This window comes from Ixodes scapularis, unplaced genomic scaffold (genome assembly GCF_016920785.2).
Source record: "Ixodes scapularis isolate PalLabHiFi unplaced genomic scaffold, ASM1692078v2 PGA_scaffold4__175_contigs__length_147842914, whole genome shotgun sequence".
Lineage (NCBI taxonomy): Eukaryota > Metazoa > Arthropoda > Arachnida > Ixodida > Ixodidae > Ixodes > Ixodes scapularis.
In genome coordinates, this window is record NW_024609879.1 from 101,682,905 (window position 1) to 101,700,658 (window position 17,754).

Below are 17,754 nucleotides of genomic sequence, written 5' to 3' on the forward strand. Positions count from 1 at the left end.
TCCTTCAAAGATCGTGACAAGTTTTCGATTTCGGGATTAATTAATTTACTTCTTGAACCACATCTCAAGATATAACTGAGTACCTGCGAGTTTATTTTATAAATAATTGCAAACGAAGTTGTACTAAAAACGTTGCTGCAGCTCGAACATTTTTTTTTTCTAATTTTAGAAATAAATTGAATCTTATTTAGCGCTTTCAGCGCCTGCCTCCGTGGCGCAATTGGTTAGCGCGTTCGGCTGTTAACCGAAAGGTTGGTGGTTCGAGCCCACCCGGGGGCGAAATTTTTTTTTTTTACTTTCTGTTTTTACTATATTATACTTTTAAAACGCCTTACTTGCATTACTTGTCCCATTGAGCGAAAAGTCGGAGTAAATGGCAATAAAAATACAATTGCGCGTCACGCGCCGTTCGACGGGCCCGTCCTGGCAGTCGTGCTGGAAGTCGACCTAGGCCTCTAGGACGACCTCACTTGTCGCAGTCATCATGGCCGTGTTCCAAAATTTACTCGATCTTACTCCAGGGTAAAGGTTTTCTACCTTGGCGTCCGAAAACCTACCCGCGTCCAGCGCTTTTCTATCTGTGTTGTCACGTGACACGACCCGACGGAGTAACTCGGATCCATTTGAGTAAGATTTGGAACACAGCCCAAGTGTCATCGGTGAGATGTCATCGTCGGAGCGCCGTGTGCAAAAGGTGCGCTTCGGACTTCATCTCTCCTCGTTGTGTGCTAAGTACGATGGACTGTGAGGCGACCGCGTCTACATCTACGGTCGTTCTTGACGTCGTCCTAAAGGTGGTTCTAGACACCGTTCCTGACGTCGTCCTAGAGGTCGTCCTAGACGTCGCCCTCTAGGCGTCGTTCTCGACGTTGTCCTTAATCGTCCTAGAGGCCGTCACAGAAGTCGTCCCTGACTGGCTTTTAAGTGTACTCGTGTATTTTAGAGCGCAGCTCTTAGGGGCCCGTTCCCGGCTTGAGCGGCGTCGCCGTCGGCGTCGGCGTCGCCGTTGGCGTCGGCGTCGCCGTCGCCGTCGGCGTAACCAAGGTCATCCCAAGGTCACGTGACCCCCAAGGTCACATGACCCCTCCCAAGGTCACCTCAAGGTCACGTGACCCCCTGAAGGTCACGTGACCCCTCGAGGTCACGTGACCCCTCCCAAGGTCATCTCAAGGTCACGTGACCCCAAGATGACCCCACGTGACCCTTTGAAGGTCACGTGACCCCCAAGTCACGTGACCCCTCTGAGGTCACGTGGTCGCCTCCCCAAGGTCACGTGACCCCGAGGTCACGTGACCCCCAAGGTCACGTGACCCCTTCCAAGGTCATCTCAAGGTCACGTGACCCCACGTGACCCCCAGGTCACGTGACCCCTCTGAGGTCACGTGACCCCTCCAGGTCACGTGACCCCAAGGTCACGTGGGGGTCACCTTTGGGGTCACGTGGCCTTGAGGTCACCCCCAGGTCACGCCTCCCCGAGGTCACGTGACCTCCTCCCCGAAGTCACGTGACACCCCCCCCCCCGGAGCATATTAAAGAATGAAGGGAGGAGGAGGAGAAGGGGGAGGGGTCTACCCTCCCCTCAGTACCCTTCACTCCTCCTCCTCAAGAGCTGCGCTCCAATTCGGCGTTACAGGGATTTGTAAACGGATCTCACTTTTTTTTTTTGTGATAAAAGGAATGGAACGAATGCATCAAAGGACTAATATTGTTTCACTGCCCATTTTGCAAAAATTAAGTGACGATAATTGGTGCACATAAATGTGCAGTGAAACGTGTGATTTTAATACACCCCATTGTTTTTGATGTCACTGAAATGGGCGAGTGAGTTGTAATGTAAGGCCAGCCGGATAATAGGTACAGCCCACTCGGCGGAGCAGACGACATACGGGGTGAGAGGAGAAGGCATTTTTTTCTCTCTATTATCCTCTCTGCTATGACCCTAATGGAACGGTCGCGTCATAGCAGAGAGGGTAAAAAGAGAAAAAAATGCCCTCCTCCTCTCACCCCATGTCGTCTGCTCCGCCGAGTGGGCAGTACCTAGCATCCGGCTGGCGTACAAACTCTGTTTAAAATCGCGTCATTTTGGAAATTTCAAGCGCAGACGCGCAGATTTTGGTATAGATGAAAACACTAAAAGAGTCCAATTGAGCTGTTATCTGCGTGCAAATAAAAAAAAAAATAAGAAAAACTGTGTCAGACTGGCCGGTCTCTCCGGCGAGAAGTGAATCCGGTGGTTGTACCTTTTTTACTATACAGAGCTCGTACTGGTGTAGCCCTTTAGCGACCGTCAGTGGATGTCTGAAATAATGAATAAAAACGTGCTCTCCTGCGAAACGAATTTGTAGTTGGCGCCCGCGGGCACCGCGGAAAAGTGGTCCGTATTTATCACGTGACTGGTCCTTATTTATCACGTGGTGCTTGCGTTTTTTCGGAAGCTTCCTATGGCCTCTAAAAGTAACTTATTCATCTTTGTTTGAAGTATAACAAAAAACTAAGATGAATAAGTAACTTTTAGAGCCCAAAGGAAACTCCTGAAAAAGCGCGAGCAGACGCGATAGACCTGTGCGCCGGTCAGACGACGGCGGCGGCGCCCCGAAGCAGACGAACTTGTGCGGCGGCGGCGTCGGCGGCGTGGAGAAACGCGAGAAACGCGCACAACGCTCAGCGTGCGGCGGCGACGCAGCGCGGCGGCGCGCGGGCCTACCACGTGACCAGCGGCGGCTCCCGCGAGCGCCAACTACAAATTCGTATAGCGCCGTAAATATAGCTCTAAAATTTTTTTTTCTTCGTTGTAAAATCGTTTTATGACATCCTTTTTCCATCTAAGCTGTCTAAAAAATTGTTTTTTTCCTTTGTATGTGTCCTTTAAGAAGTTTTAAGAAATCTCGTCTCTCTCAGTCGTACTCGGTCGGAAGAGTGTGAACGGGAATACGAAAAACACCATATCTATCTATATATATATATATATATATATATATATATATATATATATATATATACTCAACAAAATATTAGCCCTCAAAGGTGTTAGCCGAGGAGGTTGCCAAAAAAGTGAGATTGATGAAACGTTTCGAGCCTGGTAGGCTCTTCGTCAGTCAAGTGAGAAGACTTCGTTCTCCTTTTCTTTCAATCAAAGAAAAAACGGCCGGAAAAAAGAAGTTAATTGGAAAAATGCTTACCGTTTAGCGGGTACCTACTCAACTAAATTCTCGCTTAAAAGTTTAATATATCCCGATACCAATGCAATAAATACTATGAAAATAATTAAATATAATATTATTACTGCCATTCTTATCATAAAACCAGTTTTTGGGCCCAATGTTACGCGTTTACTCGTGTCACATTAAACGATGAAGCGAGAAGAAGAAAAAAAAAAAAAGCAACAGTGCGGTACCGATTAGAAGATCTCAATTAAATGTCCATAAAAAAAGACGGCAATGATCCTTTCGAACTGTTAAGGTTAAGGGTTCTAAAGTATTAAATCTATAGATAAATTCAGATTCTTTATTTTTTCGATCTCTGGTGGTTCGAAAGCCCCCCTGGAGTATAATAAAATTAAAATCAGAAAGTCCGTTATGTCCTGCGGAGTTTAAGTGACGGGAAACCGGTCCGGCAACGTGTTTACGTATATGACTTTTATGTAGATTCATGCGTTTTCTTATGCTTGTTTTAGTTTCTCCTATGTATTGAATTTGGCATTTTCTACATTGAATTAAATAAATAACATTTTCCGAATTACAGTCAAAGGTACCATTTATTTTCCAATTAAAGTTATTCGCTGTGCTACGAATAGAGTTACAGGTAGCTATAATTATGTCCCCACATAAACTGCATTGGTTATGATTGCACTTGGTGCAACCAATCGGGACCAGGCTACGTCCGATGGAGTTTCGGGACTGTTTAAATAAATCTAATAAATTACGTGGTCTCTTGAACGCTATACCAGGGGGTCGAGGGATAACTGCCTTTAAAGCTGTGTCCATGTGTAAAATATTCAAGTGTCGTCTAAGAATATTGTTTATGTTTGGAAGTTTTGATTGGTAAGGTAAGATTAGTCGTAGTTCATGATTATTTCTTTTCGGCCGCTCTACTAAACACGCGTTATAAACACGCGTTATAAACACGTCTATAAACACATAAGCTAATAAATCTCATCTGCGCCCTCAGATGTTGGTATAAATGAAAAGGAGTTCCTGAATTAAAGGGAAAGGGGATGCAGAGATTAGCATTTATTCGACCTAATCTTCATTTTCTGTTATGGACCGCCTATTCCAAAACGCTCAACTGCCACTAAAAGTTATCCCCAAGATATTGCATCTTGCAGGTTTGCGGTGAATTGTTTCGTAATCGGCGGTTTATTTTTAACGTTCCTGTGTATTTGTCACCGATAATTTGCCAATATTAAATCTGCTCCTTTGAATATTATATATATATATATATATATATATATATATATATATATATATATATATATATATATATATATATATATATATATATAATAATTATAATATTAATAATATATATATATATTATTATTATTATTATATTATTATTATATATATATAACCGACAACTTTTTTTTTTTTGCATTTGCAAGTTTTGGTGCTTTCTCCTTTCTGTGTAAACTATCTGTTTTGTCAACGCTGTTTCTATTTCCTACTGCACTTTACTCCCTCTAATTTCTTCTTAGGGGTATATAAACATTCGCGGGCTGCACACTCGCTACCTGATGAAGAGCGGTCCCCGCTCGAAACGTCGTAATAAACTTCGAATTAGTAACTCCGACAGTACGCATCTTTGACTTATTAACTTTTCCCGGTCCATTGTTTTTATATTTACCTTACTTTACCTATATATATATATATATATATATATATATATATATATATATATATATATATATATATATAATATTCAAAGGAGCAGATTTAATATTGGCAAATTATCGGTGACAAATACACAGGAACGTTAAAAATAAACCGCCGATTACGAAACAATTCACCGCAAACCTGCAAAATGCAATATCTTGGGGATAACTTTTAGTGGCAGTTGAGCGTTTTGGAAAAGGCGGTCCATAACAGAAAATGAAGATTAGGTCGAATAAATGCTAATCTCTGCATCCCCTTCCTCCTTTCCTTTTAATTCAGGAACTCCTTTTCATTTATACCAACATCTGAGGGCGCAGATGAGATTTATTAGCTTATGTGTTGAAGGGTTGCATTGAAGACGCCGCCCCATCCTTTTTATTTCGCACGTCAACCGCGGACAAAACTAGCACTCTCAAAAATAAAAAAATAAACATTTTAAAAATATATAAGGATTTTTACAGATGTCAGTATAAGGATATTTATTAGACTCCACACATTATCCGTAAACTACACGAGCGACAAAAGCGGTGCGACGTTCCCCTTGGCCGTGGTACTAACTCCTCGCCGTGTTCCTGTTCCGCTCGTACCAATCTGCGGTCTCTCGAACGGCTGTGAAAGATTGTCGTAAGCAAGGTTAGTGCACCATAACAAGGTCGAGGTCATGTTAATGCCCCTGAATAAGAAAGGTAGTGACATTACTTAACCCGTCCCCCGACGCGCACGCCTTTGTCTTTATGTTTTGCTTTTTTTTTTTTTTTTTGCACCCGCGCTTCGACTGTAGCGCCGCCTGGATCGGCCCAAGATAGCAGGCGGCATGCTCCAAAGGATGTCGCTACTTTTCCGTATAAAGGGGCTTTAGGGCTAAGTGGTCGTACTGTGACAATACGCGAGACACCACTCTCGTTCTATATTATAGACTCATCAAACACAGTCGGGGTCGAAGGCTGTCGCGACGATGACGGCACGCTTTTGTCGCTGAAGGCCAATCGGCGTGCTCCTTGAACTTATTTTTTTTTCGGCTTGAACATTTTGTTTGACGAGTCTAGAGATCCCTTAATCCGGTGGCAAAGAGGAACCAGTTTATCTGGTAAGCAGATAAAGCGCCACACCAGGTGCGACTTAAAAATAATATCCGTCATATTCATCGATTAGTTTAATTATTTGATAGATTGTCACGTGCCAATGCACAGTTTTGATATTTTTGAAAAATTTACGGAGATACAAACTTCCTGTTTAAAATTTGACAACGCAAAAATTAACAAGTCTGACAACATCTTAATAAATAAAAAAAGTGTTCCTAATATACATCCTGCAAACCTAGACCGAGTCACAACAGAAGTGGTGCACATGTACTACGACACAAAACGACCTGGTAGTCTGATTGGGATTACAGCGTCCGCCGTATCTCGTCCTAACTGTCCGGAGTTTTCACTGTTTCGGCCAACGAGCAGGGCCGGCCACGCCATCAAGCGCCTTGAAAAACCTCCAACCGTGGCACACCCCCTCCCCCTTCCCCTTTCTTATACGTCCCTATCTACTGGGTGATTCCACGTCAGTTCATGCAATGATGGTCCGGGTCATAATTTAGATATTTTTGTTAAAAATATATATGAAAGCCATGTTCTTGGGAGGAACATTCAGCTAGATATGAACGCCGTAACAATTTTTTTCGCTGAGATATAAAATAGAGAAGCTTGAGGCGTGGAAATTGAGAAGATTTCACAATGGTACTTTGCACAGTCGTCATTTCCTTATAGAACCTTTCACGGCGCCATAACTTTTTTAATAGGTTTTACAAAGGTTATACAACACATACATAAAATATTAAAAATATACATAAAATATTTCAATGCAAACAAAAATATCAAACATGGCACAAAAACGCGTTTTAGAGACATATTCACAATTCTTTTGCAAATAAACCATCTTTCATAATACTTCACAAAACATATCAAAATGCGCGTATTTAGATATTCTTTACGAATATATAAAGATAATATGCCCACCCTTAAACATATTTTTGTTATCAACGCGGAAATTCGGCTGATTTCTCAAAATGTGGCAAGATTGGGCGTCGATATTTAAAAAAACTCCATCTTTTATTTTCTTTAAACTCCCCTTGGCACTTTGCAGTGACTTGAACTAACCTGTGATGGCAAAATATTGAGTAACATATGACCTCCAAGCGGGAAAAGCTACGACAAACCTTCACTCGGAGCGAGCCGACGTCTTCGTCATAGCGGCTTTGCCGCACAGCACCAAACGTTTGGGCGTTAGTTATGGCCTTATGGAATGTATTTTATATTATTAAAATTATTTTTTTATACGCGGTGAGTATTAGCGACGTGAAAAAGAACTTTGAACTGGAATACCATTAATTAGCTTACAATTCACAGGAATAAAACGGCCCCACTCTGCAAATTCGCTACCTATGCATCATACATAAGCTTAAAACTCTCAGTTGCGCGAATGGCCATGTATACATCTGGCCGCTCGGCATATGATGACTTTCACAGATGAGTTTCCTGGATTCCTTTGACAGGTTTTACGGTGGTCCACTTTGCTTGCTTCGCCGCACGAAACTCTCGAACTCGAAGACAGTTGTGAGCACTGCGCAGAGTGGTTTGACGCGTTTTGCGAAGTGCTGAAGGCATGTAGTTCCCACCAGGAACGCAAGCGATTGTACGTGCTTCTGCCACCAATCATCCTGAAGAAAACAATATTGCGTCTAGTGTCGGGTGCGACTGCCTACATGATTGATCAAACATGAAAACTGAAGCGCAAAGGTGGTGTTTGAACAACCCCTGATCCCTACATGGGGAAAAAGGCGAATGCCGAAGACGTGGGGGTTGCAATTGAGTACTACACACGCGACGACCTCGCATGCTCTGTTCAAAGCCCCGACAAAAAGGACGTCGTCAAAGCCATGATCAACGACATGTTCAAAGTCGTAAAAATGTTTATGACCCGCTCTATTAAGAAAGCTCACCAGCTGTTTAGGAAGGACCATCCCCAACCCGAACTAGGCATCTCCAAATTTTATTCTCTACGACCAAAAAGGGTAAAAAAAAAAGTCCCGAGCACGAGGTGTGCGCATGCATATAGTGCGTCAATTTTCAGTTGCTTTTAACGGCAATAACAAATGCCCCAAAGAAGACAATTACTGAAGACGACCTCAAGCGCATCTACCTCTTCTGCGCTCCACAAAACGATTGCTTTCTGCGCCGTTGCGAAAAGTGCCCAAAAACGCAGAGCATCTCGCTGCAGTCGCTTCATCTCGACGAAGACGAAGAGATCTGTTTCGCGTTATGGGACGCTGGCGAACTCGTCAAAAAGGTTATGGACACTTCTGCCTTCCTGCGGCAATAGGAGAGCGAAAAGTATATGAGGCATTCTTACATCCTTGACCTTGAACGAAGCCTGATACATGACACAAGAACCGCCTTACCACCCAAGGCAGTGATGTTCCACTTCGATTTTGCGGAAAAATGGACAGTACTCTTTCCAACCGAAGTGCAGAGTTTTCATTGAAAAAAAAACTCAAGTGTCTCTCTCCACAAGTGTGGTTACGTCCACGCAAGGCACGCAAAGCTTTGCCGTTGTCACCGATGGTACACGACACATGACACAGCTCACGTTCTTCTAGCCACAAAGGCCATAGAAGAGTATGTTAATGTTTATTTCCCAGTCTTTTTTGAAATAATTTTTGTATCAGACGGAGCGGCGGCGCATTTCAAGAATCGCTTCCAATTCCACGAATTGTCTCGGAAGCCGCACTCTTCGGCAAGATAGATCTTTTCAGCCACTGGACACGGAGAAAGCGCTTGTGATGAAGTAGGTGGAAGAACCAACGCTCACCAAGTTGAGATCTTCGCTCAACTCAACGATTGCCACCGCTAAAGACTTTGTGGAAGTGCTACGTAAGAAAGTAACAAATGTCTGCATGTTCCACCTGTCTGTGGAACGGGTTCGAGAGTTTCGTGCGGTAAAGCAAGCAGAGTGGACCACCATAAAACCTGTGAGAGGAATCCAGGCTTCTCATCTGTGGAAGTCATCATATGCCGAAAGGCCGGATTTATACATGGCCACTCGCATAACTGAGAGTTTTAAGCTTATCTATACATAGTTAGCGAATTCGCACAGTGGGGCCGTTTTGTTCCTGTGAATTGTAAGCTAATTAATGGTATTCCAGCTCAAAGTTCATTTTCGCGTCACTAATACTCAGCCCTTATGAAAAAAAGAATTTTAATAATATAAAATACCTAACCTAACGCTCAAAACGTTTGGTGCTGTGCGGCAAAGCCGCTATGACGAAGACGTCGGCTCGCTCCGAGTGAAGGTTTGTCGTAGCTTTTCCCGCTTGGAGATCATATGTTACTCAATCTTTTGCCATCACAGGTTAGTTCAAGTCACTGCAAAGTGCCAAGGGGAGTTTAAAGAAAATAAAAGATGGAGTTTTTTAAATATCGACGCCCAATCTTGCCACATTTTGAGAAATCAGCCGAATTTCCGCGTTGATAACAAAAATATGTTTAAGGGTGGGCATATTATCTTTATATATTGGTAAAGAATATTTAAATACGCGCATTTTGATATGTTTTGTGAAGTATTATGAAAGATGGTTTATTTGCAAAAAAATTGTGAATATGTCTCTAAAACGCGTTTTTGTGCCATGTTTGATATTTTTGTTTGCATTGAAATATTTTATGGGTATTTTTAATTTTTTTATGTATGTGTTGTATAGCCTTTGTAAAGCCTATTAAAAAAGTTATGGTGCCGTGAAAGGTTCGATAAGGAAATGACGACTGTGCAAAGTACCATTGCCAAATCTTCTCGATTTCCACGCCTCAAGCTTCTCTATTTTATATCTCAGCGAAAAAAATTGTTACGGCGTTCATATCTAGCTGAATGTTCCTCCCAAAAACATGGCTTTCATATATATTTTTAACAAAAATATCTAAAATATGACCCGGACCATCATTGCATGAATTGACGTGAAATCACCCTACTATGTAGGACATCACGTTGTTAGTAATCATGTGAGTAGTGGGGGCCCAACACGAGCGCTTTGTCAGATAAGAACCGCATTCCAAAAAGCGAACGGCGATCGAGCAAATGGCGTGGTGTCGGGCACCGTGTTCAAGAAAAATCAAAAGGCTAAAACAAATTGAAAAGGGGGTGCGGCGGCGCCTCCCCCCCCCCCCCCCCCCCTCCCCTCCCCCTCTTTGATGGCACCCTGGGTTACCGCACAGGTCGCCCATTCCTAGGATCGGCCCTGTCAATCAGTATGAACAATTTCTTCCGCATACGAGAATGTTTCCTCTAAAAAAAGTACAACGAAAAGAAAATCTTGCGTTGGTGATGATACGTAGCGATCTCTATACAGTGTCCAGATAATGACAGATAGAATTACCTTCCTCAAAAGGGGTGAACTGAAATGTTGGAAGAAGCCGTCGCATCTTGTCGTTGCTCAGAGTTTTCTTCAACTGGCCGTCGGTTTTCGTGGCATCAAACTTGTCAGGTGGGGTTAAAGAAAAAACAACCGGATTCAGACCCCCAGACATTGACGCTTTCTATATACATGATCAACCAGTACTGCTAAGAGAGTAAGACACCATTGAGGCATAAAGGATACAACGACGTTCCCTTGATAGCCGATGATTCTTGTGATGACTTGGACCAGTTCGAGGATGCTGATCTCATCGGATTCGTCCACTGGAAATTTCAAAAGACAGTTGCAAGACTGAAATAAAAAGTCGAAAGCTGGGGTCGTACCGCTCTCACATACCATACAAAAGGCACAGTGTTCGCTGCAGGCACGATGAGCGAATCATCTGTGGACACGACTTAAGCACGTGTTCGTGGCATGTTTGCTTCGAACGTGCCTAAACATGACTGCAGACTAGTTGTTTTTTTTTTTTTTTGTTTTTTTTGTATGACCATTGTAATGTGACCATTGTACAAGGAAGAAATACGCTTCAGACTGTCTCCAGACTGTCTTTTGTATGATGCATTAGCACTGGTGATTGTTGCTTAAAAGAGCTTGAGACGTGAAACGTGTCAAAGATGTCGTGCCACAAAATCACGTGTGAGACTACATCAGCAGCCCTCGTCACGTGACGTGTCACCTGATGCGACAATTAGGGATCAGGTGTGGGCCAAGTTACCGTCGTTTCCCTCTTTTCTTGTTTTTTTTTCTTACCTGACAGGATGATCGGGTCCGGTTCTTCGTACTCCCTGAGGACCCAGACGATGAGGCGTGCCACGTCGGCGGAGTAGATGAACTGTCGCAGCGCTCGGCCAGTGCCCCAGATCTCCAGAGGCTTTCCAGACGCTGGATGCATTATGCGTGTGACACAAACAGGAGGGCCATTCCTACTACAAATTTCCCCCGCGTCATTGGAGACGCGACCGGTGCAATTTTCCTGAATCCGGAGCAATCGTGTTTGAGGACACGTACTGACAAAGGTCTACAGAAAGCGCCATCTTCATTGGCATTGGCAACGGGGAATGATTATATCTGCCTAAAGTCGTACGCATTCAAGGAGGGAAATAAAAACACGCCGTGGGAAAACATTTTTAACGCAATTTACGGATCTCGTTTTCTTTTTTAAGAGCAGTAAAAGGTTGTAAAGCGCTAGTGTCAATCAATAAAGCTTTCATGTAGTTTTTTTTTTTTTTACCATTTACTTTAGTTCAAACGAGTTAAAGAGACGGTGCCAGCAAGGGGAAAATAAATGCGACAGAGCTACACTAGTAAATTCCAAGGTGTAACGCGAAGCATGTCTGTATAGAGGTCAACGCAGGATCAAAATATAAAGAACACGCGCCACGATTTTGGTGAAAGGAAAATACAATTCTGATTGCCACGAAAAAAAAAAAACAACGTTTCTTTCTTGCATAAAAAAAATAAATATAAATGCTGAAACTTGACCACAATTGCCCCCTGATACCAGAGACGTCCTCAGAGCTGAAGATGCCGTTCCCAACATTCAATGGCCCGAGCCGCACCTTTGGCGTCGTACGTCTTCGCAATCAGCGAGGGGATCACGTGACCGCCTTCGGGACTGAAGTTTCCGTGAGGTCCGAAAACATTGGCTGGGATCACCGAGACAAACTGGCAGTTGTGCTTGCTATGGTACATTCTGCTCTTGATGTCCAGAAGTCTCCTGGCGTAGGCGAAGCCAGTGTGGCACACGGAAGGAGGGCCATTGTGAATCTATAAAAGAAAAGAAAACCAAAACATGGCGGTGGAAGCCCCTGTGAAGTGAGTCCTCGTCGATAAGTTTGTCAATAAATATTCCTCAGGTTAACGCTTGTCTTTTAATTTTCTCGTTTCGTAAACGAAGGGAAAAAATGGTTTTGCACAACACGGAACTTGTGGCAGGTTGAGAGTTCAGGGGAAGCTCCTCCCACCGCTTTCCACTACATCAGAGCGGACGCTGGAGGCGAGGCGACCTCCTTTTCTCACGGATTCGGTGTGCTTCGCTATAGATTTTTAGTGTCGGCCAATAAATCAGGGTTTTTCGTGCCTTACATTAAAGACTCAGCGCGCACCAGACACCTAGCTGTGTTTGGAGATTCGTGTTTGTCCTTTGTCCCCCTCGTTCCCCCTCTCCCGGGATTATAATCGTTTGCTTGCTATGTGGGCTTTTGTTTTTAGTCTTATAATATTCAAATACCCTGCTTTCGCATTCATACTTTCCCAGTCCATGGGCACTATACCCAGGGGCGGATGCAGGAATTTCCTGAGGGGGTCATGGGTTGGTCAGCGTACCATATGTTTAGGAACCCCCTCCCCCTCTCCCTTGTTTTATGCCCTAAATTTTACGCATGTAAAAATCAAGAGGGGGGTCAGGACATCCGGACCCCCCCTCTAAATCCGCCCCTGACTATACTGACTATGCTGAATTTTCAACATCACCTAATGGGGCCAACACGGGTCAGGTATTGGATATGAGTAATGAAGTCAGCTTTCGGCTGAAACTCGTGTCCATTAAGTGAGGCCACGAGCCTCGTCCGAACCCTAACGCAGCACTCGTGTTTAACCTTAGCTTGCGTTGGCCTCTTTATGTGACGTTGAAAATTCAGCCCTCCAGCCTTGTTGTCTAGGATGTTCTGCTCTTTCTCCCCAGTTGAGGAATCGCAGTTAAACCAATCCACACAGGACGTGTGGATTACGTTTTCTTACTGTACAAGTAGGGTACTGTGTTTTCGGACTTCGTTTTTGTTCGAATTCAAGATTTGGGGGGGGGGGGGGGGGGGTACTTTTCCCTACAGATTTGGTGTTTTTCGGTATTGATTTTTCGTGTCGGTCAATAAAGTGGGGCTTATGGTGCCTTACTTTAAAGATAGAGGGCATTGTTGCCGTAGGATTCCCCACCCTCGAGAGGAGATGCGCGGGACTTAAATACTTGGAGAATGTCCGTGTCCCCAATAAATAAGGAGATAAGGTTCCCGAACAAAGCCTCGCGGTCAGTTCAGTGCGGCTGTGTTCCGAGCAAATACCAAATAAATATAAAATTGAACTTTTTTTTTTCTTTTTTTCTGAAGCGTGGGTTGCTTTCATTGAAGAACAGCCACAATTCGGTTTTATTTTCCCATTTTCCCCGAGTTTAAAAAAAAGTGGCATGGGGGTTAAAAGGGCCCATGAGACGAATTTCGGGCTTGGATAAATGAATTTAGATTTCGATTTTACTAACAGCGAATCGTTTAGTGGGCCAAAAGGAAGACGGTAAAAAATCAAAAGCCTGATTTTGGGTACGAAAATTTAAAAATACAGCGGACTATTTCGTACCTCCTTCCCTTCGAAAGCTCTTCGCCTTTTCACTGTGATACATCCGCGATACCAAAAGCGCGTCACCCGGCCCAAACGCACGTCACACAACACCCTTCACCCTCAGCTGACAGTGCGGTAGAATCTATGCGCTTGTCGGACCAATCAGCCGCCTCCCTTTCCTCACCTGACAGCGCTTGTCGTGTACATTCTTCTCACTCGTCCTTCGTCTAATTTTTGCGCTTTGTTTTTTGTTGTAATGATCTCATTCTCTGCGCTTATGTATGTGCGAGAAAGCGTGATCACGTGGCAAAAGTGTGGCTGGCCCAACGAGCACGTTGCTTCCGCAGCACTGTCAGCTTCGGGGTGAGCGAGGTGGGGAAAGCAACTTTTGTCTGAGTTTCGAGCCACGGGCTAATCTTCTAGGAGGGGGATGGCGGTGTCTGGGGACACAAACGAGAGTCCGAGCAAGAGGGGAGTCCCTCCTTTCCGTCTACTTGAACTGTTTGGTACAATGCGCGATTTGTAAGTTGAGGAGGAAAGCTAAGAAGGAAAAAGTTGAAGAATCGTTTCATGACCCCTTTAATCTTGGAGGTTTATCGATATTTACCTAAAACACGGAATCTTGGGTATTACTCCATGTTCACCTCAGCAACCGCAGTAAAAAAAGGCCGACTCCTCGCGGAGCATTACTAATTTTCCCCTTTATGTGGATAATTAAGATATATGTGGGTGCATTTGAGAGTGGATACGTGTTTTCTTATCAAGACGTACACGTTTCAAATACCAGAAGCATCGGTTTTTCCTCCGACAACCGAATCTCGTAAGAACTACTTCGCGCCGCGTATGAACAATGCGCAAAACCCTTCTCTTTTTTTCTTGACGTGAAAACGGATATAGTTACAAATATGATTTTGTGTTTTCGGAGTTTATTTTTCGCCAAGTTCAGAGTTTTTTTTTTGGTTTATTTTTTTTGTCGAAAGTTTGAAATGTATCACAGTTTATATTCATTTCATTTCCCATTCTACGAAATTTGGAGCTTCATTTTGTAGTGGTTTATTAGAAAAAATGTCCGGATGCAAAACGTGTGCTAGATTTAATAGAATGTGCTCGCTTGTACTAATTAATATTTCTTCAACTTGGATGGAACAGTGCGGATGAACAGTCACACTCACAGGCACACTAGAAAAGAAAAATAAAACAGACTCGCAGCGGTGACTTACAACTTAGTCCCTATATTTCTTCGTTATAACATAAACAGAGTAATATCAGGGAATCTAGGAATTCATTGCCGGGATTGCTGGCGTTCAGCGGACCTGCGTAACTGCACTGTCATTGCCAGAAGTGGTAATCAGCTGACACGAGAGATCACCGAAGCTGAAAAAATAGCCAGGTTCGACAAACAATGTTAGTGTATCATCGTTCGCTTTATCAAAGAAAGAATTGGATTATCTAGAGATATCATCAAAGCACCAATAGTGATGAGAAATTTTTCGTTTAATTTTTATTAATTTTTCTTTAATTTAATTTTAAATTTATTTATTTTGTTGTCTTTCATTTATTTAATTATTAGTTATTTATTAATGTTTACTGGCTGTTTGGTCTCTGGTGTGTAAAAATTTAAAATTTTCTCATTAACGGCGAAGGCGAAGAACTTGAAGATTTGAGGAAGAAGAAATATAGGACTGAGTTGTAAGTCAGCCCTGCGAGTCTGTTTCCTTCTAGTGTGCCTGTGAGTGTGACTGTTCATCCGCGCTGTTCCATCCAAGCATGAATTATCAACTAGCCCAAGCATCCACATTATCATTGTTCAACTTGTTTGCAACTTTTGTCGTGGGATGTCCCACGACGAAAGTTGCAGACAAGTGTTGCTTCGATAAACGCTGAAACCTTAAAACCAATAAACTCCTTTAGGTAGCCGCTGGGAAGCTCGAATTCATCCCATCCATCAACCTACACCGCGGCCGCGCGGTGTGCGTAAAGGGTGTAATATAGAATCTTCAACTGTCCACCCCCTCTTCCCCCTTCTATAAAATTTCTATGGTTCACAGATGTCACTGTTACAAATACACAACCCCTCCTTCCTCTAAAAGGAACAAATGGTATGGCCCAAACTGGAAACCGAAACAGTGACTTTTGTCATGACCCGAAACACCTGTTGTCCTGGTGAACCTTGAAGAGATGACTGGTAAGATTCATTTTGTCAATGGTCCAAGATTTTAAAGAAAACTGGGTGACAATTTCTCAAGACCACTGACCCTATACGCTCCTCAAACTTAAGTGGAAAATAGCGGGGGGGAAGGGGGGGGGGGGGTCTTTTTTTTTTACGTTGGTACATTGAAAGTTGGAGTTTATCGGATAAATCCGAAATGACGAACATTTCACCGGCAGCTGTGTTTTGGAGTTTTTCGGATTTATACGAAAACAAGGAACCCTAGTTATATGTCACCGGAACATCCATGTCGCGTGCAAGGCTATACTCCTTGAACAGATTCCCACGTTTTATGCGGAGCACATGGATACGTCTCCCGGTGACTCTCGTGGATCTGTAAGCTTCCACAACATAACGCAATGTAAGCGATCGGTGCTGTCTGAACCGAAATTAAGAGCCTGAATTCACCATGTGTTCGTTGATAGGGTACGCAGCCTTAGCAGGGAAGATGCAGTTGGAAAGACTGGACACCAGCTTCCTAACACCTGTCTTCCGACACGCTTGCAGCACGTTGTCGTCCATGTACACGTTGTCGCGCTGAAGACAAGAATAAAATATTAATTACTTTTATGCTCGCTTATAGAGATATTGATCAATCACCGCATGACGACAGCAAAAAGTTTAACAACGTGTTATCTTGGTCCTTTATAAACAAGGCATCTATGAGAAAAGACAACACTGTTTCTATCTTCTCAGAAGAAGACTAAATTTGCATCTCTGATAATAGTATAATCACTATAGGTAATGGTCGAAAGGTGTCGGGAGTCGAGTAGGGAGCCTTCATGCGTGAACTGCTCAGTCAAATCGGTTCTGGACATGTGCCACCAAGTCCGAGATCGAGACTGGGGCCGCCAAAGCGAAGAGAAAAGCTGTAATTTCATTAGAGTCATATATGTTTGACTATAGTTCTGAGGTCCTTCAGTCTAAACCCCCCTTTACCAAGAAACCCGGCAATCTTTTGGGCGCACATGAAGTCCCTTGGATCCAATATACGAGCTTTCAAGAGTCAATTAATTAAATAAAAATAGAGCCATTAAGAAGAGAAACCTCTAGATGAAGGTTTATTTATTTATTTAATTTAACCTGCAGCGCCCAGGATAGGAAAGTGATAATGGTACAAGTGCACAAATGTATTCAAATATGCACTCAGATATACACAAAAATATACGAACACACACCAGTACACACATATGTACAAGCATTACTAAACTTGGCTATAAAAGAAAAACAGTTGTAGCAAAGAAAGAAAGCATTAAGTCTGCGGTCCTCCGGGCGCCATCTTAAACAATGCAGTAGTTCAACCACCAGGGTGGCGATGCACGACCGTTCGCGATAAAGTCGCCCGATACTTCTTTTACAAGTAACGAGAACCAATACATAATACAAATGATAAAGCACATTCCGCTGGAACAAAATGGCGCCATTCAGTTCAGACCTCTGCTGTTTGCCACCATTCGCTTCTTAAAACCAGCACCGTCACGCAGTCGACGCTTCAAAGAATATCGGTACTTGTAGGAAGCTCTTATAGGGACTTCGGTTCACGGACGGGCGTAAATGGGCAGTTTGATACTTTAGACCCGCTTCACGCGGCGGTACTGTGCGTGCTTCCATTCATTCGGCGCTCGATGCCATGGAGACGGCGAGGAAAGCAGACGAACTTTATGCTGCGGACGAACGCTGCGGCTTAGCGATACCAGGTGCGTTCTAAGGCCCTTCCCTCACGCTTTCAAATGGGCGGAAGGCGAGCAAAAAGAGTTCGAAATAAGGACTTAACGCAGAAGGCTGCATTTCTCCAGCGCCTCATAATTTGACGTGCCTTAAACGAAAAGCATGTTTTTTTGGCCATCCCGCTTCCTGTTTTTTTTTTTTTTTTTTTTTTATCCGTAACATAGGCA

The 17,754-nt window shown here is 43.5% G+C and overlaps 1 protein-coding gene and 1 non-coding gene across 2 annotated transcripts in view; one reads left to right on the forward strand and one right to left on the reverse strand.

Annotated features, from left to right (window-relative positions):
• Window positions 1-205: 205 nt before the first annotated feature.
• Trnan-guu lies at window positions 206-279 on the forward strand. The gene has a single exon. It is a non-coding gene; the product is annotated as a tRNA-Asn (tRNA).
• A 5,038-nt stretch (window positions 280-5,317) lies between these two features.
• LOC8032582 (GDP-L-fucose synthase) overlaps window positions 5,318-17,754 on the reverse strand; it is a 33,229-nt gene continuing 20,792 nt past the window's right edge. The window contains exons 4-9 of the mRNA XM_040209289.2: window positions 16,268-16,396; window positions 11,883-12,090; window positions 11,074-11,205; window positions 10,507-10,586; window positions 10,285-10,384; window positions 5,318-5,480 (exon numbers count right to left, since the gene is read on the reverse strand). Of these exons, the coding sequence (XP_040065223.2) occupies window positions 5,425-5,480; window positions 10,285-10,384; window positions 10,507-10,586; window positions 11,074-11,205; window positions 11,883-12,090; window positions 16,268-16,396 (705 nt within the window). The 3' untranslated portion in view covers window positions 5,318-5,424. The remainder of the gene's footprint in view (window positions 5,481-10,284; window positions 10,385-10,506; window positions 10,587-11,073; window positions 11,206-11,882; window positions 12,091-16,267; window positions 16,397-17,754) is intronic.